The following is a 26,039-nucleotide window of genomic DNA, read 5'->3' as shown; positions in this document are numbered from 1 at the left end:
GAGACAAGGCTGCTGCTTAAGCCCAACATTATTCAACATTTACATCAATGAATAAGCCATCATTTTAGAATGCTCTGCAGCACCTGGTCTCACTCTACATGACTCAGAAAGAACGTTTCTGCTCTACACAGATGACCTGGTTCTACTGTTACCCACAGAGCAGGAGATACAACAGAACCTGGACCTGTTGGAGCAGTGCTGACAGACCTGGAACCTGGACCTACTGGATCAGTACTGACAGACCTGGATCCTGGATCTGCTGGATCAGTATTGACAGACCTGGACCCTGGACCTATTGGATCAGTACTGACAGACGCACACAAACTAGAAACCTGTAGATAATATGATTGAAAATTAGTTCAATAATTAGATCATCCAGCAGTCAGTGAACTGAGAGTGAAAACACGCAGGGCATCTGTGCAATCAAATGTCACATTCACATTCAAATACCAATTCAAATTTGCCTCAAAATATTCCAGTCTATCATAGAACCAATTCTGCTGTGTGGTTGTGAAGTGTGGGGGCCACTCACAATGGAGCAAATACCCAGCTGTAGATCTAAATTTGACAACTTTCCACTATTACTCAAAATTCAGAAAAGGATGATTAAATACTGGCTACACTTAAAAACAGAGACCTCCACTCACACCACTACAAAGCCCTGCAGTGCCAAGAGCTGAGTAGAGAAAAGAGTCCCCTCACACAGCAGAGAAAAGAGTCCCCTCACACAGCTGCTCCTCTCATACAGGAGAGAAAAGAGTCCCCTCACACAACTGGTCATGACACTGAGTTCATTAACACACATTAACACTGTAACACATCAGCACCAGTCTGAAATACAATCAGACCAAATTATAACACTACAGAAACAAACCTACATCACCCACTGGAACACACACACACACACACACACAGCAAAATGCAGTGTGATCTGAACCTAAAACATCAGTACACTATAGCAGACGACCTGTACACAGTTCCTGCTCCACTGTGTGTGAGAGCAGGTTGTATTTGAGAACACACAGTTGAGTATCAGATCAGTTCAAGGACAGGGGATTTCTACATACCTGAGTGTCTCCAGTCTGCAGTGGAGATCCTCCAGTCTAGCAGAGAGCAGCTTCACTCCTGACTCTCCTGGGTGGTTGTAGGTCAGATCAAGTTCTTTCAGGTGGGAGGGGTTTGAGCTCAGAGCAGAAGCCAGAGAAGAACAACCTTCCTCTGTGACCAAACAACCAGACAGTCTGCAGATAGGAGGGAGAAAGAGGAAAATGTGTTTGCATGTAGCAGACTTTACTGTAAAGAAAAGTATGGAATTACAAACCATGAAACAGTAATTTTTTTTATCTGGAAGTTTTAAAATTTTTTTTAATATTCTTAACTTTTTCATGATAAAATATGCCTATTATCTTCTTGATGTAATTATTCCCAATGTTATTAAAAATTTGTAATGTCATTGGTAGTATTTTTGTTTCCATAGCAACAGATGAAAGTCTAAAGAATGTTTTGTACTTTATGGTTCATTTTCAACATCATTATTTGTTTATATATATATAATTTTAATTTATAATTAGAAAAGAGAACTGCAGTCAACTCTACCCTTAAACCATTAAGAAAATGGCTTTTGATGTGATATAAACTTTCCCAGTTTGCTCTTTGGTCCCCACTGCCATGATTCTCCAGTCTTGTTTCTTATGAGTTAGTCACTGTTTTTAACTGAGTTTTCAGCCACTGGTTAACGTGGAATAACCCAGTAGGTTTCTGTAAATGGTGAACCTCCTAAGATTGTTCCTGCTATTCAGAGGTTACTTACATGTTGAAAAAAGTCTAGTACTGTAATCTTCAATTTCATCGTGTATCTCACATACCACTTTGTAAAATGACAGCTCACTACACTTTCCCCAAACCTTAAGATCCATTAGTATTTGTACAGCTCACTACACTGTCCCCAAACCCTTAAGAACCATTAGTATTTGTGCAGCTCACTACACTGTCCCCAAACCCTTAAGATCCATTAGTCTTTGTACAGCTCACTACACTGTCCCAAAACCCTTAAGATCCATTTGTCTTTGTTCAGCTCACTACACTGTCCCCAAACCCTTAAGAACCATTAGTATTTGTACAGCTTACTACACTGTCCCCAAACCCTTAAGAACCATTAGTATTTGTACAGCTCACTACACTGTCCCCAAACCCTTAAGATCCATTAGTATTTGTACAGCTCACTACACTGTCCCCAAACCCTTAAGATCCATTAGTATTTGTACAGCTCACTACACTGTCCCCAAACCCATAAGATCCATTAGTCTTTGTACAGCTGTCTTTAGATGTTTATAAACACTGTGTTGATCTGGGAATATATTTGTTGTTAACAATATAAAGAGGCTCTTACAGCACAAACTTAAAAACTGTGGACTTTATCCCATTTGTACAGTGTAATGAAAGATTGGTCTACCCTCCTTCTCCAATGTAGAATGATGTAAACATTGATGACTTGTGGCAGTTAGATAAAATCTATTCTTCTGAGGTATTATCACAAACTCTACCTGTAGCATGTGTCAGATATGAATAAAATAAATGAATAATACCTCTGCCCTAAATAATTTCTGTTTAACTAAACTAGATTTTCTTGAACTAAGCCCTTTTCCTGAAATCTTATATAAAAGACTGGTAAATCGATATTCAGACTTTTAAAACTATGAATCACAGATCACAGCATAAACTTTGCATTTCAACAATGAATTCACAGAAAGTTCACCTGAGAATCTCCAGTTTACAGTGTGAACTCTTCAGTCCAGCAGAGAGCAGCTTCACTCCTGAATCCTGCAGATCATTGTTAGACAGGTCGAGTTCTCTCAGGCGGTAGTTTGTGAGTTGTAGAGCTGCACCCAAAATTTCACATGTCTGCTCTCCAAGATTACACAATGGCAGTCTGCAATGGCAAAGATTTTACATTCAGTGAGGAATATTTGAATGCATTAAGACCAAAATGTATTTAGATCATGGTGCCTGAAAACTAAAGTTATGTGGGTTTTTAAAGAAGATGAAATGAGTGTAGTTTGCTGTGCAATTATTGGATTCCTGCTGTACATTGTGTTGATCTTAAAGACATTTTCATAATACTGGTTAGAGTCAATAATCTTTTTTACCAACACAATCAAAGGAGTACGGGTTAGTCGTTAGGGGTTAGTAACAATTAGAGGGGTAGGAGTTAGTAACTTAATGAGAGTCACTTCATAAAGATGTATTCACAGTAAAAGAGTTATATCTTTATGAAGTGACGTATTCACAGTAAAAGAGTTATATCTTTATAAAGTGATGTGTTCACAGTAAAAGAGTTATATCACTTCAGGATATAAGGCGTGAAGCAGGACGCACAGACTTCCTCGACAAGGACGAAAATTTAATTGAAACATACACAATGGCACTCACACGTATTACAAATAAGGAACATGAAATGGTTAACAATAAACAGACACGATAAATGGGAAAACGTATAATAATGATAACACTTATATTTAACATTAATAAGCTACATTAACAATGACCAATGATACTGCACACACTAACAAGGGTTTAAATACACAGACAAAACAAGGTGCAGGTGTGTGCAGGCGTGGCCACAAACATCCTCCCAAGTCACATGGCGGGCCAAACCCCATGAATCGTGGGAGGAGAACGTTCCATGACAAAATATATGTGCTCTCCTGAGCATCTCCAGTTTACAGTGTCTCACCTGAGCGTCTCCAGTTTACAGTGTCTCACCTGAGTGTCTCCAGTCTACAGTGTCTCACCTGAGTGTCTCCAGTCTACAATGTCTCACCTGAGTGTCTCCAGTCTAGTGTCTCACCTGAGTATCTCCAGTCTACAGTGTCTCACCTGAGTGTCTCCAGTCTAGAGTGTCTCACCTGAGTGTCTCCAGTCTAGAGTGTCTCACCTGAGTATATCCAGTTTACAGTGTGCTCACCTGAGTGTCTCCAGTTTACAGTGTGAACTCTTCAGCCCATTAGAAAGCAGCTTCATTCCTTCATCTTTCAGGGTGCTGATATTGATACTCAGTTCTCTCAGGGAGGAATTTGATGATGCCAAAGTGGAACATAGAGTTTTACACAAATCTGTGTCCAGACTACAGTTACCTAGTCTGCAAATACAGAGGAAACAAAGCACATTTAAAACAGAGTGAGACATCAAAGTGCACAGAACTGGTTTGAACAGCTTGAGAAAGAAAACAAGAAAACAAGCAAGTCAGTCTAACCAAACTAGTGGCAGAGTTACTGAATAAAAAGACTTGCAGTTAATGAACATTTACAACATTAATATCTAATACCTGTTATTACCTGCTATTCACTTTATGTTATATAAATACAATCAGTATAAGACAGCTACATAGAACTAGAACTAGACAGAACTAATCAATGTCTGAAAGAGTCTGGAGCAGGTGTGTTAGAGACTCAGGAATTACAATAATTAGAGCTGTAATATTAATTAATGAATCAACAAACCTTGGTTAAGTCATTAAAGTATTACTACACAACACAAGATTAGAACAGTGATGTAACTGCTTACAAGGAATTAAAAATGAAGTAACAGCTAAAATTATGAGATAACTAAGATATAGGTACAGAATTTAGTGATCAGATCACATTCGGATTTCACTCTACCAAATGAAATACAAGTCATAAACAACCAAGACACACTGTAATCTGATCATTGAAACCACAGTCAGAAGTGGTCAGAGACGGATGTTGATCGCATTTGATACAAGTGAAAGTCTCTGTATCTGCATCCAACTACTCAAGTGGAAGCCCGTCTGCTGGCTGACTGCAGAAATTACTGCTGCTGCCAGTCAAAGCTTCTCCTGCACTGAGGCATACGGGACTGAATCACTTAACTGACAGTTCACCAAGTAGTAAATTATCTAACCTAGCTAATGGTGAACATTAATCACAACATCCTGTTTCAGTTAGTGGTAACATCAGCAGCTAGTTAGGTAATTCTCATAAGTCCATTTATGTGGTTTAGTAGTATTAACACAAAAGTCAGCTGCTTAACTGTTTTTTTAGATAGACATGCTTTTTCATGAACTTTTCTTGCTTGGTAAACACTTCTGCCCATCACAGGGCTGATCCTCTCAGGGGTCTGATCTGTCTGTAGGGCTACAGCTGGACACCTCGTTGCCAGTTGTAGATGGTTTCTGCCCATATCTGAGAGTGTATAATACAATCGTAATAGTCTGCAAGGAATCTTGTTTACCGTGTAGGTTGCAGGAAGCAAAACAGAAATGATGTGTGGACTGGTGTGCTTTTAAAATGTTAAAATAAGATCGAAGCACATCTGGTCACTCTGAGGACACATTTTAGTGAAAAGTGTAAACAGAATCCAGCCAAAGTGAATTCCGGTACAATCTGGAAATGAAACACCTTAATTTAAGGTGTAAACAGGCTATTTGCTTGCACAGCTGATGAAGGACCTCTGACCTAAATCTGGTTTCTCTGGAAACCTTGTGAACTCTCTTTCCATGTCTACGACCTCTATATCTTTAACTACAATACACTGTGCCATCCACGTATGTACACAGGGTAAGGCAAGTATTGTAGAAAGAGCAGAGAGAGAACTTCCTGTGTTTAACTTTTGTAGTGATAGATTACAGTGGGTGTAATTAGCTTCATTAAAAGACTTCACTTAATATTAATAGTAAAGTGGCTAAAGTTTGGTGTGATAAACTGAAGTCAGTAGCAGTCAATAATCCTAGCAAAGTGATCTAAAACTGAATCATAACCCTGACTGTACATTCACTAGTTTTAATTCAAAGTCACATACCTCTCATTAACACTCATTACAACTAGCTTTAATTCACAGTCACACACCTCCTATAAACACTCATTAAGACTAGTTTTAATTCACAGTCACATACCTCCCTTTAACATTCATTATGACTAGGAGCGGACAAAAAGATGTTAAGGTCAATGTTTTCTGTAAATTTTGTTTTGAAACAAAAATTAAGTGGTACTTTCATATTGAAACATATGAAATGTTTTTGCTGTTTCTATTCTGCTGCCTTGTGGAGTGTTGTGGTGTGTGTGAGTTGAGGGAATATAATAAATGATCCAGTGTATCAATTCTAAAGCTGTGTGGCATCTTCCTTGTGAGGGTGAATGAAACATTTAGCCATCAGTACTCAATTACTAATATAAATTATTGAATAAATAATAGTTAAACACTCACAGAGCCTTTCTGCAGTTTGCAGCAGCTGGGATCAGCCTCCTGTAACCCTCCTATGATGTGTTGTATTTCTCCAAGTCCAACTCATCCAGCACCTCCTCTGAGGTCAGAAGCATGCAGGCTAGTGCTGAACACTGTCCAGGAGAGAGCTCCTGTCCTGGGTGCTTCTCTGATTGTAGATACTCCTGAATCTCTCTGGCGAGAGACTGGTCCTTCATTTCAGACAGACAGAGGAACAGGCTGATGGATCTCTCAGTGGGGAGGTCCTCTGTTTGTATTTGGTCTTTGATGTACTGAACTGTGTATGTGATGCTCTCTGGGCTGCTGTGTGTGTGTGTCAGGAGGCCTTGTAGGAGACACTGATTGGACTCCAGTGAGATGCCCAGCAAGAAACGGAGGAAAAGGTCCAGGTGTCCATTCTGACTCTCTAAGGCTTTACACACTGCTTTCTTCAGCAGGTCACGGAGAGAAACTTTCTTAGACCTGGAACTGGACTGTAACTTAAAACCCTGCAGTGCCCTCCTTTTATTGCTGATAAAACAGTGAAACACATAAAGAGCAGCCAGGAACTCCTGAAAACTCAGATGTACAAAGCAGTAGATCTTCCTCTGGTAAAGCACAGATTCCTCCCTAAAGATCTCAGTGCAGATCCCAGAGTACACGGAGGCCTCAGTGACATCAATGCCACACTCTCTCAGGTCTTCTTCATAGAACATCACATTTCCCTTCATCAGGTGTTTGAAAGCCAGTTCAGCCAGTTTCAGAATCATCGACCTGTTGGATTTCAGATATTTCCTTTGATCTCTTTTCTTTTTCCCCTCATACTTCTCATTCTTCATATTGATCTGAGTGTGCAGGAACTGTATGTACATCTCAGTCAGAGTTTTAGGGATTTCTGTAGCAGTTTGTTTTAGTATTTCCTGAAGCACAGTGGCTGAGATCCAACAGAAGGCTGGTATGTGACACATGATGTGGAGGCTCTTTGCTGTCTTTATGTGTGAGATGATTTTCTCAGCTTGGTCTTGGTCACTGACTCTCTTCCTGAAGTACTCCTCCTTCTGTGGGTCCGTGAATCCGTGAATTTCTGTCACACGGTTAATGTACTGAGGAGGGATTTGATTGGCTGCTGCTGGTCGGGAGGTTATCCAGATGAGAGCAGAGGGAAGCAGCTCTCCTTTGATGAGGTTTGACATCAGCACACCCACTGATGATGTCATGCTTATGTCAGACACTTTATTACACTGGGAAACGTTCAGTTGAATTCTGCTTTCATCCAGGCCATCAAAGATGAACACAACTTTGTACATATCATATATCTTTTGGTCCAGGTCTTTTATCTCAGGATGGAAGTCACACAGGAGTCTATGCAGACTGTACTGGTTATCTTTAACCAGGTTCAGCTCCCGGAATGGAAGCACAAACATGAAATCTACATCCTGATTGGCTTTTCCCTCTGCCCAGTCCAGAATGAACTTCTGCACTGAGACAGATTTCCCAATGCCTGCAATGCCTTTGGTCAGAACAGTTCTGAGCTTTGGCACTTCTGGGTCTTTATCTTCTTTTGGTTCTGTATGTCTGACACCTTCAGCCATCACAGCTCTGATCTTCTCTTCCTTCATGTCTCCTTCAGGACCTTGTACAGGTTTAAAGATGTCTGAGCAGTAGATTGGAGTGTCTTGTACCAGCTGTTTCCTGGGTGTTTTCTCCATCTGTAAAACCTCATGTTCTTCATTCACTCCTTCACTCTCTCCCTCTAGGATGTAGAGTTGTGTGTAAACCCTGTTCAGGAGGGTTTTATTCTCTTGTGATTTGTTTCCCTCAAATAAACTCTCATACTTGTTCTTCATGCTGGTTTTGTGTGTGTGTAAGACTCTGTGTAGGACATCATCCAGTGGTGTGTGAGAGTCCTGCTGTATGGACTCTTCCATGTCTTTGTGTGGATGTAGAACAGGATGAGTTCTTCTGTAGAAACATACAGACAAAATGTCAGTAATGAAACTAATGTATAATGAAGTACTAATGAAAACATTAACAGACGTGTGTTCTGAAATAAATGAACTTGGATAGTTATGGAGAACTGGGCATTAATGAGGAACAGACTGATACACAGTAGAGTGGGAGATACACCGTGAGATTTACACTGTACAGTAACACTCAGGAGTCAGAGGTGGGCGGGGCTAGAGGTGGGCAGGGCTAGAGGTTAGTAGGATGTAACTGACATTATAAGGACGATTCCTAATAACAGGAAAAACAGATCATAATACACACGGGGTCATATGGCAAAAACAAACACTTAGAACAAGCAAAACAAGAAGAAACAGTCAGAAATGATGGAACAATGTTAACAATCACTAGAGAACATTAGCAAGAGTCTGACATGTACAGATAGATAGATAGATAGATAGATAGATAGATAGATAGATAGATAGATAGATAGGAGAGTAACAATACTATACATATATAGACATGCAAATGAATGATATACACAGTAATGAAATCTCTATATATACAGACATGTAATGAAACCACACACACACAAACACACACAAACACCTGCACACATCAGAGATGAGTCACTATACAGATACCTACATGAGGTCAATGAGGAGACTATATACACACATACAGATATGAGGTCAGTTTACTAATTACCTCAAAAACTCTTGAGGGACATCTATAAGGGCAAAACTAAAAGTGAGCATGTCACTAGAAACCCCAAAACTACTACTAAAAAGCATTAACCAAAAATCAAAAATGATTATAGACAGAATCTAGTAGCACTACATCTACAGCACTGTCTCACCTGGGGTCAGTCAGAGTCTAGTAGCACTACATCTACAGCACTGTCTCACCTGGGGTCAGTCAGAGTCTAGCAGCACTACATCTACTGCACTGTCTCACCTGAGGTCAGTCAGAGTCTAGTAGTACTACATCTACAGCACTCTTGATAGCTTAACAGATGCACTGCTGGTTTCTGAGAGTAGTTCAGGATAACAGTGCATGTTATGTTCCCTGCATGTGAGTTTAACTCATTTTACACACATACAAGGAACACTAAAACACATCCAGGCACCCTGGTTGGTTGTATACAGTGTTAGACTTTTCACACTGCTTCAAACCCTTCCAGGAAAAATTAGAATATATAATTTTATATTTATGGTCTGATCAAGTAATGTGTATGTGTCACGGGACACTTTGTTCAATGTTGTGTAACCCGTGTCTAATTAAATGTACTGTTATGTCTGTCACTAATGTTGTGTGAGTGCCACCATTGTTGTTCGTGTTATGTTAATAAATGTTTCACCTCTGTCGAGGGAGTCTGTGCGTCCTGCTCCACGCCCATCAGCACTCGGGCCAGCAGCAACGTTACAGTATGATTTAGTATTAGAATTTGATCAGAAAATGCATCCATTTTTATCCTCTCTTAGTTAAGTAGTCCAGGGACAGACAGCCTAGAGAAGCCAGTCTGAGTTATGTTATTGTAACGATCCGAATGTCGCAGGATGCACAGACACCGTCGACGTAGACAGACATTTATTGATAAAGACGGAAGACTACGGCACTCACATTTAACGTACTTGATGAACACGTTTAACATTAACGCGGTGAACAAGTACTTCAACAACATGACCATAAACAAAGGCAAACCATGAACAATGACTGATAATTCTGCACACACCAGTCTGGGTTTAAATACACACACATAACGAGACTAAACCAGGTGCAGGTGTGTGCAGGCGTGGTTACAAACACGATAAACAAACAAGACCCTCCCACTGCACACGGCGGGCCAAACCACGTGACCTGCGGGAGGAGCGCGTGCCCTGATAGCTATCAAGTCACAAGCACATTTCAAAAGAAACACGTTCTGTTCTCAGCCAGACAAAATACAGACACATGAATCTGCAGAAACCTCTCCACTGGCACCCACTGAGATAGATGAAGATTCCTCAAGGTGAGGAGACATGTAACTCTGGGTAGGTATAAGATGACATTTAGTGGTGATATAGAGGTATTAACAGTAGGAGACATGTAACTCTGGGTAGGTATAAGATGACATTTAGTGGTTATATAGAGGTATTAACAGTGGGAGACATGTAACTCTGGGTGGTATAGGATGACATTTAGTGGTGATATAGAGGTATTAACAGTATTAGACATGTAACTCTGGGTGGGTATAAGATGACATTTAGTGGTGATTTAGAGGTATTAACAGTATTAGACATGTAACTCTGGGTAGGTATAAGATGACATTTAGTGGTGATATAGAGGTATTAACAGTAGGTGTTTACAAGACTAAAGCAATGCTATTCCTTCAGTTGCCTTACAGTCAGTGTCTCTCTTATTGAGATGATGTTTATTGTCTTATAGTCAGTGAGCAGACAGAGAGAGACTACCTGTACTACACACCAGACACTAAGTGATCAGACAGAGAGAGACTACCTGTACTACACACCACACACACACCAGACACTAAGAGATCAGACAGAGAGAGACTACCTGTACGACTCACTTCACTCATCACTCTCATCTCTAGATGATGTATCTTTGTAAACCAGTTTTCCATCTGTACATTTATAGGTACTTTACTAACAGAACTGTTGTAAAGTTTATGCAGGTCTCCATGCCAATAAAATCTCATGAGGCTCCTCTGGTGTGTACAGTAGAGTGCAGGTTACACAACCCCAGCTGAGTGTTTAGTAACACCTCACCCTCCTCTGCTGTTATGAACCCCAGTAACCACACTTAGCCCTGCACTGCCATGCGTACTTGCACACACCCCTGATCTGATTCACCAGAGTTCTAGCACACACCTGATCCCCATTCTCCTCATTACTGCCCCTTTATCAGCATCCCTCCCCTGTGTTCACGTCATGAACAATTCCTACTCGGTGCGTGCCGAGTGTTCTAGAATCTTGTTTGTCTTCCTGGTTTCCCGACTTCTGCCCGTTTTTCACACCTCGGTCTCCCTCCTGGCACCTGGACACCCCCCAGACTCTGCCCCGTGTTATTGACCTCGGAACAACCTGACCGCGAACACCTGTCTGACCCCCACGGATCGGTTTGATTTCACTATTAAAACCACTTGCAATTGGATCCTCTTCCTTGTGTGTGTGTTCAAAAGTTACAGGTGTGTACTGTAGAGTACAGATTATACAACCCCAGTTGAGTGTTTAATAACTCTTAGGAATGTTAGACACTGGAGCCTTTCTGTCTTCAGGCACCAAATGCAAGGTCTCTGCCCATCAGCCATGACATGGCAGCTTGACCGTGAGCTGGTCACCCGAGGTGATCCGCTCCCCCTTCTTGTCTCCTTTACCGCTCCCTTTCTCTCTCTCTCTCTCTCTAAGCACAGGAGTAGCTCATGGCTGGCACGGGAACAGCTCGTGGCTTGTTCATGCATAGAACATCTTTACTAACCTTGTCTCTTTCCTTTCTACGTAGGCCCTTAGATCATGCCTCGCTTTTCCCCCCGTCATCCTGCAGATTTAGATAGTAGATACAGGACACATATATACTCTGTGCTTTCCTCAATAAAGTGGAACTCTCTTGATTCACTACCTTGGTGTCAGTGTCTCGACTTCCCCGGATTGATCCGGCTACAGAGGACAGAGGGCTGGGGGGAACTTGGAGGAGATCGAACCTGAAGGACTGGTCACTTTGAACCAGGTTCTAAAAATAAAACCTCACTGTGGTCTGTTTCCCTATTAGTTATTAAGGTATTTAAAAAGTACACATATCACTTAATGAGAACTCATTCTCAGAGAGCTTAACTCTTATTTCCCCCACTATGTCATACATGTTGTCATTAAAAGGAGGAGCTGTATAACTGGAATTGTTGACTGTCATCATCACTCAGTGATCATCAGTAACACACCTTACAAATGAGCTTAGAATTGTAAACATGGAGTAGACCTTACATTACTGACAGAACAGCACCCTCCACCCTTCCAAACCTACAATAATGTCACATTACACACTCAGATTCTTTCACTCACTTTGGGTCAGACGGCACAGGTCCACTGTTGAAGCTAGGAAGACGACCCATGGACACATCACTCTTCAGAGACACACAGCTGGGTGCTGGAGACTCTGCTCTCTTTACCCTGATGAAGATGAGGCAGCTTTTGAGTAATTACATACTTCACTACATCCCATTTATCCTGAATATTCCCTCTTCCTGTTTTCTCAGATTAAGTGCTGATGGAAAGCTCCTCACTTTGGATCAGAGGTTCCTCCTCTACTGCTGGAGTTATAATTCCCCATTATGGAGAATCACACATACACCACTGGACACTGGAGATGCTGCTCTCTGCTTCCTGTCAACAGTTCATACACACAGAGTGAATCACACTGAATAAATTCCTGACAAAATTGACAACATATTAAAAATGAAGTACACACTGATATTAACAAGGTAGGTGGACAACTGAAATAGTGATGACAGCAGAACACTGAACACACTACTGGATTCAGTTACATATTCCACTAAATACATAAATAATGTTATACTGAATATATTTAAAATTCCCTTTAAACACACAAAAAGCTGTGCACCATTACTTGTATGTTTTTCTATTTTAAAGAAATTAAATAGCAAATCCCCATAATAAGTAATCAACTTTCCCAGAATGCTTCCCACAGGAGATGTAATGTTTCCACACAGTGGGAACTGAAGTCTGGATGCTTTTAAATGTATTAATGAATTAATATTATATCGTTTCCATTTGGTGAATGATTTTGTAAAGGTTTTCAGTGCTGGTTCTTAATTCCCAAAGCCCTGTGGAGACCTTCACTGTGTCTATGATATTTGTTCTCACGGAATGCTCCGCCCCCGTAAGTCACGTGGTGCAGGGGGCGTGCCCCGTGATGACGCGCACCTCCCCGGGTTCAGCGTTGAGTTTGTCCATCTCTTTAACCCGCCAGTGGGCGTCTCAGTGTTGGTCATTGTTAGCGGCATGTTCGTATCCATGTTTGTGCAGCGAGTGTTGTGGTTAAGAGTCTTTTTGTTCCCTGTTAATGTAACGTGTGAGTGCCGCCCTTGTCTTAAATGTTTAATGTCAGTAAATGTTTCACAAAGTGGAGGGAGTCTGTTCGTCTCACTCGTCACAAAAGTTACACACAGTACTACATGTAGTGAAATATTGTAGGACTGTGTTGCCATTTGAAACAGACTACATAAAATAGATAAAAAGTGGAAGAATAAGAACATATAAAAATATAGACACATAAAAAAGTTGTATGAAACATACATTTGGATGAGAACATAAAGCTCTCATATATGCGTCAAAGTTCCCTCAGGCCCTGGAGTGATACTCTGAGCACTCAGATACCGTAACAGACCGTATATATGTGCACATTATGTTGGAGTGTTATTCTGACGCGTAATAGCCCCAAATATGTGCACACTGGCCGTCAACTGCCAAAGCACCAAATAACACCAATTAGCAACCAGCACAACCAGTATGTAACACACCCAATGACAAAGAATTTCAAGTGTAATTTCATCATATTTACACTGAGTTCTCAACTTAAATTTACTTGATTCAAAGCTTTTCACTGCATACGGCACATTAATCTATAGAGAACACATGTATTTAAACTAGTGATACATATGGTGTTTTAATCTGTGAATGACGGGAAGAGAGCAACCGCATAATTTCTGACACACACACTCTCACACCAGAGACAACGAGTCGAATATAAAACCAGGCTCAGTGGTTAAGGAACTTGGCTTATAATTGGAAAGTTGCTGGTTCAAGCCCCACCGTTGCCACTGTTGGGTCCTGAGCAAGACAGAACACTACACAGGGTACACGCTAGCGAGATGACGGACAGAATCCATCAACGCTAGTCTGTGAAATATATCACTATGACATTTCATCATGGAAATTATCTGGAACATAAAGTGGTGCAGTTGCATTGAAGCAAGACACTATAGTGATGATTTATAGTTTCAGTTGTGTTATGCTGTGACTTTATTAATACACAGCTCTATAGCTATGTCCATGTTACCATTTTGTCAATCAAAAACTACAGAGTAATGCTTATTTCTTCAGCACAAGATTTGTTTATTCTGTTTCTTGTTGCATTAACATTCTGTCACTGTTACATTTGGGTACAGCTGAAATAGTGATACTGAACCTGACAACATGTACATTGATTAAGGGCATATAACAGACATCAGTTGTTCACTACATTTACAGTACTCCATAGGTGGAGGTATCCTTGTCCTTAATCAGTGTACATCAGTAGTTCTCTACATTTACAGTACACTATAGGTGGTGGTATCTTTGTCCTTAATCTGTACATCAGTAGTTCACTACATTTACAGTACACTATAGGTGGTGGTGGGAAAAGTGAGGCTTTACGAAACACTGAGATGTTTGAAGCAGTTGTGTTGAAAATAGTTTCAAGGTCTCAAAAGTGTAGTAAAGACTACTGTAGGGGACTGGGATGACTGGCACTGGTTGGCTTTATAACTGTGTTCAACCTGGTCTGTTGGCCAGAACACTTAAAGCCATACTGAGTTCAAAGGTGTAATAACAGGTATGGGCTTTGATGTTACAGAACTGAAGTAGGGAATAGGGTAATAATGCTAAGAGATCAAGCACAAATACAGATATTACTTTAAATGTCAATGTTGCTTGTAAATGACAACCTGCACAATACACAGAAAAGCCTTTTACAGTGGATTGTAATGTCTATAGTGAGATCAATATACAGTAACTGGTGCTTGGGTGCCATCTAGCGGCAAATCTCTAGAACTGACTCAGTGACTTGATAAACCAAGAAATGTACTGACACAACTAACATTTAAACTACTGAATAAACCTCCCAAACTCAAGGACTGATACACAAAGGAAGTACATCTCCCAGCTGATATGAAACAAAGTATTACCAGAGGAGAAATGTGGTAAATGCTAAAACATGAAACTAAACCTATACAGAGAGCTCATGGAGTAGTTTGTCTACTCGTTAGCAACTGTAAACATCAACTAAAATTGTTTTTTCATCACAAAAAAACAATATGAACTCACAGTAACACAAGCAGAGTTTTGCTGTTTGGGTAACACTAAACACCATCTGCTTCCTGCAAGAAATGATGCCTGAATGCATGCAACAATATAACTGATATCTTTAGCCAATGACACAGAGTTTGACTAGATAATTGAATTATAAAGGAAAAATATTTAATATTCATTTAATATGAATTCACATTATAAATCTTACATCATTTCTGGGCCTTTTCAACAGAAACAATCTGACACTCATCTCCATGGTGACAGCTACTGGCCACTTTAATCAAATCTTGATAGTGCTATTCTGTGAAACAACAGTCCCAACTAATTAGCCTAGATATTATTCTGGTGGGATATGCCAGGTTACCAATACATATGATCAATTAATATTTCAGAGAAATCACCAAACAACAGTTTTCAAATAGTTTTTCAGTAAATGTTTGTTTTCTGTTATGTTCTGTAAGGCATTTCAAATTATTGGTATTTCAGTTTCATGTTTAATATGTGAAAGATAATCTATTAACAAAAGGCCAGTATGTTTACTGGGATAAATAGCCTCATGGGCTTTGTGTGTTTACATGTACTCTGTAGGGTTGTGTGTGGGTTCACATGTACTCTGTAGGGTTGTGTGTGGGTTCACATGTACTCTGTAGGGTTGTGTGTGGGTTCACATGTACTCTGTAGGGTTGTGTGTTTGTTTGTTTCAGACACTGTCAGTCAAAGCTAGGAGCAGCAGGTACTGTATAACACCTGTAGAAACACAAGCTTAGTTCACCTGTGGTCACGTGACATGGCCGTTTTGAGCCACACTTCGGATCAGCGTTTCAAAACGCTGTGCTTCAAAAACGTCAGTGTCGACCGTCCCATCCTAACTACAGGTAACACTACAGCTAATGAACTATACAGAGAATCTGAAATGTCCACTGTGTGTGTCCCCTTGTAGCTCCTGAGGTTTCCATGCAGTTTACCTCTGGAGAATCTCTTATACTGGATGCTCCCATCTCAGAGCCAGTGGAGATGTTTATTAACAGGACTAGTGATGCCAGTCCAAACGCAGTCAGATTATGTGAGGTCATAGGTTGTGAAATTCAGTGTGTCTGAGTATGAGCAGAGAGTGTCATTCAGTTCCAGTCTGAAGCTGAAGGAGCTGAAAGAGTCTGACAGTGGCGTTTACATCATATGGGACATCAGAAATAAGGAGACTGTATTCACCTTTAGAGTCACCGTAGAAGGTAAGACTTTAACCTGCCTGAGCACAGTCATGTTCAGGATACTCTCAGGTAACCTCATGTGTTAATCAAATTGCAAGATTTCATTTTCTTTATGTTTCTCTCTGTGTGATTTTTGGTTGCTTATAAATCTGGTGTTGTAGGAAAGAACAAGACTTTGCCTCCAGTAAAAGGTGAGTATTTATTATAATCTGCTGTTTTATATTTTCATTATATACTTCACTATATACTTCACTATGAAGACAATCAAAATATAGTGAAACTCACTGTTTGGAATAATAAACTCATTTACTGTCCAGTAATATGAACCGTTCCTGTTGTTTTACGTAACTTAATAAACAGAAAATACATCACCTGTGTGTGGTCCATCTACACTGATTACATTGTACAGTAGAACGTCTCCTACATGAAGAGGTTCTAGTGGAGGGGAACCCTGCACATCAGAGTAGACTCTTCCTCCTCCTCCTCATCCTCTTCCCCTTCCTCTTATTAGTTACATAATAATATATACATTTATATACATTTCTCAGACTCAAGGATGCTTTACAGACAGATATCAGCTTTTACAAACACTCACACTGTAACGTTGGATGTTATATGTGAGTGCCAATGGGCGCGGAGCAGGACGCACAGACCCCCTCGTCTCTGAAAGACGTTTATTAACATAAAATGTGGACAACAGTGGCACTCGCATATAGCATCTACGGAGAACATACTTAAATATTTAACACAATGAACACAATGAACACATACACATCAATAAGGAAGAAACACAAACCCACATTACTGCTGCGATGTACATACAGACTGATGTAAACACAAAGTCGTGAGAATGACCAACAAAGGGAGCACACATGGACAGTTTAAATAGACACACAAGACCTTAACATTAACATCTCTGTCACGGTATGGCCCCTCTCCGCACAAACAGCTCCATGTGTGTTCATCTGCATCGCCACGCCCTCTTGTGCTTCTCACCTGATCCTTGTTGTATGTCATTGTCGTGTGTCTCTTGTCTTATCATTGATGTTGTCGGTGTTTGAAACCTTAGCCTGCGTGCTACGTCTTATTGTTAAGTGCATTAATAAACATCTGTTTCAATGTGCCTCGTCCCCGCATCCTGCTTAAGCCTCCATACGTTACACCCTCTACACGTGTGTGCAATCCCGGGGGGCATGGTTACAAACAGAGACACAGTACATTTGTGAATGCCCCTGCACGCGGTGGGCTGTACCATGTGACTTATGGGGGAGGAGCAGTCTGTGACACACACACTGATGAGAGTACCACTTCATTCAGTATCTGAGTTATTACCACCTGACTACTGAATATAATACTAGGACCAGTTTATTGGATTAATATATCCTGTTAAATACTGGGAGGGTGGAGCGGCTGTTTCGTTTCTTTCATGTTATTTATTTTGTTTTTTCATCTTACTACTGTAAGTAATATTTATCTCACATGTGCACACAGTTAAACTAAAGTAACCAATCTAACCACACAAATCTAATTCGTTATAATAGATGAGGAAATGCGTGATTCTTCTGCCCCTGAAGACGCCCCCTTGAAGACAATGTGTGTATATTCAGGCTCTGAATAAGACCCCTTGAAAACAGTGTGTGTATATTCAGGCTCTGAATATGACCCCTTGAAGACAGTGTGTGTATATTCAGGCTCTGAATACGACCCCTTGAAGACATTGTGTGTATATTCAGGCTCTGAATACAACCCCTTGAAGACAGGGTGTGTATATTCAGGCTCTGAATATGACCCCTTGAAGACAGTGTGTGTATATACTGTAATGAATCTTCCTGTGAGAGGCTGTAATGGAGGATAAATGTAGACCTTCATAGTGAACAGGAGAGCTCACACCCTCAGGCATCTGCTGGCCATGGGGTCTCATACTGGAACTGGAACTGGAAATGTACTACGGCCATCAATCTCACTACAGTGTTAATCCCACTATAGCATTAACCCCTATGTAATCCCACCTACATCCAAATACATCGATTCAATTTAGCATTAATGTGACTTTAGGTGCTAAAATAATCAATCCCACTCTTTTATCACTAATCCAAACAGTATTTACATATTTCCATTTCAACATTACTTTCTTAAAATGATCAAAAGTGCCTTTGTAACGTCCATTGATGGGAACGTCACACCTTAGTCTGTGAAAAAGAAACGTTTTTTTTATGGAGTAGAAATAAATTTAGAAAAGGTGTGATTATCTCTCAGGCTTCACACACACACACACACACACACACACACACACACACACACACACACACACACTGTAAGTCTTGCTTTTTTGAAAGGATTGGTACCATCACCTGTGAGCTGTGTCACAGCAGGGTGTTTATTTTAAAAAACAAAACAAAAACCCCAACTTTTTGGGTCAGCCAGCAACTCATTACGATGAACTTCCAGTCACTGAATGTTTTACCATTGTTGTCTTACCTTTGTTTCCAAGTATAGTATATTGTACTCAAGATCTGGCAAAGCTACTGAGATGACTGGTAAAAGATTTACAGGCAGGTGTATTGAGGACTGTCCATGATAATTAATCAGTTTATAGTTACTGAAACATTTCTTTTATATTTTATGTTCAGTGTGGAATAGTGGCACCCAGTCAGAGATGAGAGAATTGTTGGTGAAATGTTCTACATGTTCTCTTCACATGTCCACTGTAGATGGCCTTCTCATCCCATGATATTTAACAACCTGTTGGTACAATCAAAATCCTGCTGTATTACTTTGTTTCTTTTGCAACGTTGTTTAATGCTGTTGCGGTCATTCTCAGTGAAGGTCCTGATGAAATGTGCTGCATCTGTGGCTTTAGTTCTGCTTTCTAGATGACAATGTTTCCAATTATATTTCATATGTATGTTGTACATCTTGAAGCTTGTTTTGACCCCTATGACCCCTATGTGTACAGTTTTTAGCCACAGTAAGAGAGCTTTTTAAATATTTTTATGTTGTTCCATAACCCAAAGTCTGCCCTGCTATTGGGGGTTTGTGTGGCTGCCTGATCTGCGAGGACACGAGGCCATTAAACCAGTTGTATTGTATATGGTTTGTTTGCACCTGGAGGCAGTTTGCATAACTGGACACTGAATACAAAAACAAATAATATCAATATTTCTTAATTTCTAATGATTTTAAAAATAAACATACCCATACAATTTTTTCATGGGACCTCTGTATTTCAAAATATGTGCAGGAACATCTGTTTGTGAATGGAATAGTCATTAAAAACTATTTGGACAAAGCTAGTGTAATGATGCTAAGTGATTGTTAATTACAAAAAATTGTAGATGGTAAACTCAACAATTGTGTGAAAACAGAAATAGTTTTTTAAACCCTTAGCTAGATTTCTCAGAATGTGATTTCCTAATATATTTGTTCATTTATTTATTAATTTGTTTGAAATAAAAATGTATGTAACTTACCCAAGTCCATTTTTTATAATGCCTACTGCATAGTACTGCAAAAATATCAAATTCAATGTCTTTGCCGTTAAACGGTCATGAAGGCCTGTATTTTCATAAACATTTTCATAAAGTTTTTCAAATCCATTAGCATATTAGCTAACTATCTACTTTAGTCTGTCCTACACAGTAAAAATGAGTAGTTCCTTGAAGATTACTCCAAGAACCTAGGGGCTCCTCCAAGAACACAAATGTTCCCCAGTGCTTTTAGATGTGCCTGTAAGAACTTTTGGGATTCCTCAAAGAACCCATTTGAATTAAAGTTTCAAGGGGATCTTTAGGCTTCTAAACTATAAGGAACTTCTTGAATTATTCTCAATTAGTCTCTCAAGTAAACTTGAGATATTTGCAAATGTTTTTCTTTCCAATATCGTTAAAATGTATGCATGCTGTCACGGTGGCCAGTCCACCACTGAGAGGGACATGCCCACGTCAGACGGGGGCCATACCATTTTTCTACCCGATTCTCAATCACCTGAATACTGATTGGAGACACCTACTTCTCATCACTGTGTCTCACTATTTATACACCTGCAGGTCCTGAAAAACAACGCTGTGCATTAGTGGTCAAGGATACTACAGACTTCCCTCGGTGCATTGCAACTCGGCGTTTGTAGCATCCCTGTGGATTACTTTACCACTTACGTTGTTTGTCATGGATAATAAAGAGCACGTTAGTTTATCTTTGTCTCTCACTTTTTCTGTGCCACCACCATCACACATGCCAGATAACCTACACTGATTTAATTTTGTATGGGGTTTTTTTGTGTGTGTGGACTGTGTGCTCCTTTATATTTTAATATTAATCCTTAAGTGGAACAAGAAAGATTCTTTACATGAGCAGAAACTATTTTGAATTGTTTATTTTGGCCCCACCTCTAATATCAGGAAATGCCCTATTTATAGCAGACATAATCTTTTTAAGCATTTCTCAAGAAAACAAAGCTTGTAGAGCCAACAATTGTCAATTTCCTTATAAACTGGTCGAGTACTTTTCTAATTGTGCTTTCCACTGACACACTTCTCACATTTTTCAAGATAAACCCAACCATGTCTGTATAATAAAATTTTGCTTTGGCCTGCAGGTGCCCAATGTTAACAAAAAAGTCTAATGTCACACCACAAATGAGTCTGAGTTCAGAGAATAAATAAGAATAATACATTATATGAACAAATACAAATTTATATGAGTTAAATAAAACCAGAATGCAAGTTTGTATTTATTTCCATGACCTTGATGTTTTTTATTTAATCATACATTACAGCTGCTATCATACAATTCACATTTCTATGCAAATTCCTGGTTTTTGTAATAGTTTTTTTCTTAACTAGTATGTTCACTTGCAATTGTGAATAATGACTTTGAAGTTGACTTTGAACATTTTTAGTGACTTTAGATTTGACTGTGACTTGCACTAAAAGACTTTGAGGTGAGGCTAAGAGGGCTATAGGCTAAATGTTAAAGACTAAAGGATAAAGGCAGCCTATTGAAACACAGGACAACAGGCTAAAGGCTAAATGCTAAAGGTAGACTATTTAAACCATGGGTTAGTCATTTAATCCTGTTTCTGTTGTGGTTTAGTGGCTTAGTCCTGCTTGTTCTGTAAATTATTGGTTTAGTCCTGTTTGTACTGTGGGTTAGTGGTTTATTCCTGTTTCTAGTGTGATCTAATGGTTTCGTCCTGTTTCTAGGGGGGGCTAATGGTTTAATCATGTTTCTACAGGACTGCAGTTGACTACCATATTTTGTTTTTAAAACTTACATTTTTAAACCTGTACAGTACTGACTGGGTTCTCCTGTCTAGTCTGTACAGTACTGACTGGGTTCTGCTGTATCCTCTGTACAGTACTGACTGGGTCCTCCTGTGTCCTCTGTACAGTACTGACTGGGTTCTCCTGTCTCCTCTGTACAATACTGACTGGGTCCTCCTTTCTAGTCTGTACAGTACTGACTGGGTTCTCCTGTCTCCTCTATACAGTACTGACTGGGTTCTCTATTGTCTCCTCAGTGTTTCATGGTCACATGGTGAACAAACTATAGTTCATGAATGTTTTTTATCCCCTTTTCATAATCTCTCTTTTAGTATCTGCACAGTCTTCAGCAAAGGTGAATCTTCATGACGATGCTACTCTCCCCTGCACTCAGACGAATTCTGGTCTGGTCACATAGACTGTGTATCATAAACAACTTGACATTCTGGCTCAGTGTAGCCAGACATCCTGCCAGTCAGAGGAGGGATTTCACATGATCAGTACCTGAAGGGAGATCTCTTCCTCACCATCACTAATGCTGATTTAGTGTACTACCACAACGCTAACCCTCTGGCTGTAACACAATTTAGTGTACCACCACAAGATGTTCACTGGTCCCATCTGTCCTCCACTAAATATTTTCTGCTGGCACCACTGCATAAGTAACCAGGGTTGCAAATTGTAACCGATTATTCAAGTTTAAATTTCTATCTAGCGTATACTAAATTCTGATTTTTTTTATAGTCAAGTCAAATATAAAGTTGAAGAGGGACAGTTTCTCCTTGTATTCTCCACTCTCTCTCTGTATCTGCAGTTTTTTCCAATCATGTTTCATGTAATGCAGCACAATTAGATATGTTTTGGTGTTAGAGACTAACACAAAGATGTTAGTGACTTAGGTTGTTAGGTGTTAGTTGGGAATTTTGTTCAGTATTTCAAAGTAGGTGTTTTGGTATAGCAATGACTTATGCAGCCAGAAAGTATGAACTGGTTCTTGTGCAGTGATCTTGCCTCATAAATCATGAGCTTTTCTCACTTACAGTGGCCTGTAGTGAGATTAAATGTATAAAATGTTTTAGCAGGTAGTGTTAATTTGATGCAAATGTTAAGACTGGTTCAGATCTAGCAGCTGAACAAAGTTGAATATGTTCTGTTGAATGTGTTGAGTGTGTGCTGTTGAATGTGTTGAATGTGTGCTGTTGAATGTGTTGAGTGTGTGCTGTTGAGTGTGTTGAGTGTGTGCTGTTGAATGTATTGAGTGTGTGTTGTGTAACAGAAAGTTTGCCATCCCCCGTCTTCCCCTTTTCTCCAGTTCTTCATTCTGCATCATCTCTCAGCTCACTAAAGGTGAATCTTCATGATGCTGCTACTCTCCCCTGCATTCAGACGTGTTCTGGTCTGGTCACATGGACTGTGTCCCATAAACAACTTGACATTCTGGCTCAGTGTAACCAGACATCCTGCCAGTCGACGGAGGGATTTCACATGTCCCATGATCAGTACATGAAGGGAGATCCTCACCATCACTGATGCTGATTACACTAAGAGCACCTGGTACATCTGAACCTGTAATAGTAGAGGCATCTGCGATGTGCATCTACGGACTGAGTGTATACAATTGATTACCAAGTTATTGTTACCAAGGCATTAAAGATATATGCAGATAGAACTTTATTGATCCTGGGAGGGGCACGTTGCATCATTACAGCAGTAGAATGTAGAATTGTAAACATCACAACCATTAATTATCATTAATGTTTGGTATCAGATTTGCAGCTCTGTACTTACATGATCAAAGCAACTGTATATTATAATGAAGTTCCTGACTGGATTTCTCTTCAGCTTTCTCTTCAGCTCTTCAGTTCAGATTAAGCATGGTAAACCTCTGATGTTGGATTTGCTCATATCAGAGTCAGTGGAGGTGATTTATAACAACACAGGTGCAGCTGCCCCCTCTAGTGGACAGATCTGCACAGTGGATGGCCACTCACTGGAGTGTCGTTCATCTCTGCTGTTGAGCTGAGAAGAACAGCATCATCTGATAGTGGAGTTTACACGATCTGGGACACCAGTAATGAAGAGGTCATTCATACATACACAGTTGAAAGGTGAAAGGTGTGTGTTTGTGTTGTTTCTGTAGATTGTGTGTCATCTGTAACTATTGTGTCATGATGGTTTATTATTTGGTGGATTTTGTTATTAAGGAGCATCAGAGTGATGCTACAGTTGTGAATGGTGGTAGTTATTGAAGTGGTTACTATGGAAACTATTGAAATTTCTTCATACTGTTTTGTTAGCATGTTGTTGGTGTTGTTGGGCTACTGTAGGCAGTGGTACTGCAGTGGATGACCAGTCGTTAAGGTATTTGACTTGTAATCAGAAAGTTACCAGTTCAAGCCCCACCACTGCCAAGCTGCCCCTGAGAAAGATCCTCAATTGCTCAAAGTTGTACTCAGCTACAAGTCCAAGTCACTTTGGATAAAAGTGTCAGCTAAATGCTGTAAATAAATGGTGGAGTGTGTCTAGGTTTTTTGAGGGAAGCATTCCCTGCTCTATCAGTTGTTTGTCTAGCTACCCTATGCACCTCCTCTGTAGTGTGGTGGTTCAGATGGATGTCCTTGTGAGGGCAGTGGTTTGCTTCCCATACTGGGCTGGTCAAGTGTGTCTTTCTCTAGTTATCACCAAGCACCTGTACCAGTACACCAAATATTTCAGAGGTTATTTACTTATTTATGTTTACATCAAGAATCCCATCATGACAAAGAGAATCAGAATTAATCTCTCAATTTGTGTGTTGACAGTTTGCCTAATCTGGAAAGTGTTAATTAATTCATATTAATCATATATTCTTATAACTATAAATGTGAACATATCTGATGTTTACTTTGCCTGCATACGAACTCATTGAATAATTTCAGCCATCAGAAAAGAGTCACGTTCAAAGGCACTCGGTGACTCAGTCAGACACACACACACACACACACACACACACACACACACACACACCACACACACCTCCCCACACAAGCAGCAACACAGTCCATCTCGAGTTGTGAAGCACCACTCCAGGCGCGCTGGGTGAATTTAATCAGTCATTTAAATCATTTTAATCATGTCATGTAGCCAGATAGTCAGACACTGTATTTCACACAGAAATGACAGACAGGTTAACGAGCGGCTAGCTTACTCGGGCGGTTCGCCCATTAAATCTCACTTTTACAGTAAAGTCTTGACGTACCGAGACCGGGAATTAAAGCCAGAAAAAAAGGACTCGAAGAGAAAAATGGGAAAAGGGCGCTCGGCTTCACTTACCGCACGCTGTAAAGCAGAAGTGAGACAAGGCAACAGCACAGCAACGGGATGGCAACAGGAGAGCCAATGAAAATTCGAGAAGCAAATTGCAACAGACCAATGAGAGGACGCAAGTATTCTGGAACATACTGGAACAAAATCAGGGTCAGTAGAATGGGGGTCGACATGTAATGACGGACAGAGCCAGAAAACGAAAGCAAAACACAATAATATAAATGGAGGCTTAGTGCAGTGAACACAGGATGAGTGAACAATAACCAGCAACAAAACTAGAGACACAAGGAATATACACTCGAGTTAACAATAATATACACACTAGTTAACAATAATATATACACGAGTTAACAATAATATATACACGAGATAACAAGTAATATATACACTAGTTAACAATAATATATACACGAGTTAACAAGTAATATATATACTAGTTAACAATAATGTATACACTAGTTAACAAGTCATATATATACTAGTTAACAATAATTCATACACTAGTTAACAAGTCATATATATACTAGTTAACAATAATTCATACACTAGTTAACAAGTCATATATACTAGTTAACAATAATATATACACTAGTTAACAAGTAATATACACACTAGTTAACAATAATATATACACTAGTTAACAATAATATACACACTAGTTAACAATAATATACACACTAGTTAACAATAATATATACAGGAGCTCGAGGGCTGTTTATCTGTGGGGATAATTAGGGTTGAGTGGTTACTGGCTGAGTGGTAGTTGTGGGTGAGGGTTTGATTAGTTGTCACTATAGTTCTGGCTGCGGGAGTGAGGGAGAGAAGAGGGTCTGTGCTGTTTAAATGAAAATTAAATCATGTTTAATTATGTTAAACGCGTTAAGAAAATGAAATTTGTGCATCCAAGTACGAGAAAGCTCAACCGATTTCTATCGACTTGCAGCGAAACGGCTGCGCATTTCCCATAAGTATCATTCAACGTTCATACAGAATATAACACAAAGATAAACGTTGTAATT

The 26,039-nt window shown here is 39.8% G+C and overlaps 2 protein-coding genes across 2 annotated transcripts in view; both read right to left on the bottom strand.

Moving 5' to 3' along the window:
• Window positions 1–5,928, bottom strand: part of LOC113569026 (stonustoxin subunit beta-like) — an 8,562-nt gene extending 2,634 nt beyond the window's left edge. The window contains exons 1-2 of the mRNA XM_035525962.1: window positions 5,912–5,928; window positions 3,821–3,835 (exon numbers count right to left, since the gene is read on the bottom strand). Of these exons, the coding sequence (XP_035381855.1) occupies window positions 3,821–3,835; window positions 5,912–5,928 (32 nt within the window). The remainder of the gene's footprint in view (window positions 1–3,820; window positions 3,836–5,911) is intronic.
• LOC113569317 (NLR family CARD domain-containing protein 3-like) lies at window positions 4,001–12,532 on the bottom strand. The gene is made up of 4 exons (XM_035526015.1): window positions 12,440–12,532; window positions 12,219–12,326; window positions 6,223–8,181; window positions 4,001–4,138 (listed from the first exon to the last, which is right to left on the bottom strand). Exons 1-3 carry the CDS (start codon window positions 12,484–12,486, stop codon window positions 6,273–6,275), a joined length of 2,064 nt encoding a protein of 687 aa, XP_035381908.1. The 5' UTR covers window positions 12,487–12,532; the 3' UTR covers window positions 4,001–4,138; window positions 6,223–6,272.
• Between the last annotated feature and the right edge of the window lie 13,507 nt (window positions 12,533–26,039).

Source organism: Electrophorus electricus, chromosome 5 (assembly GCF_013358815.1).
Source record: "Electrophorus electricus isolate fEleEle1 chromosome 5, fEleEle1.pri, whole genome shotgun sequence".
NCBI classification, from domain to species: domain Eukaryota; kingdom Metazoa; phylum Chordata; class Actinopteri; order Gymnotiformes; family Gymnotidae; genus Electrophorus; species Electrophorus electricus.
Note: the sequence above shows the minus strand (reverse complement) of the source record. Positions and strands in the feature narration are given on the sequence as shown.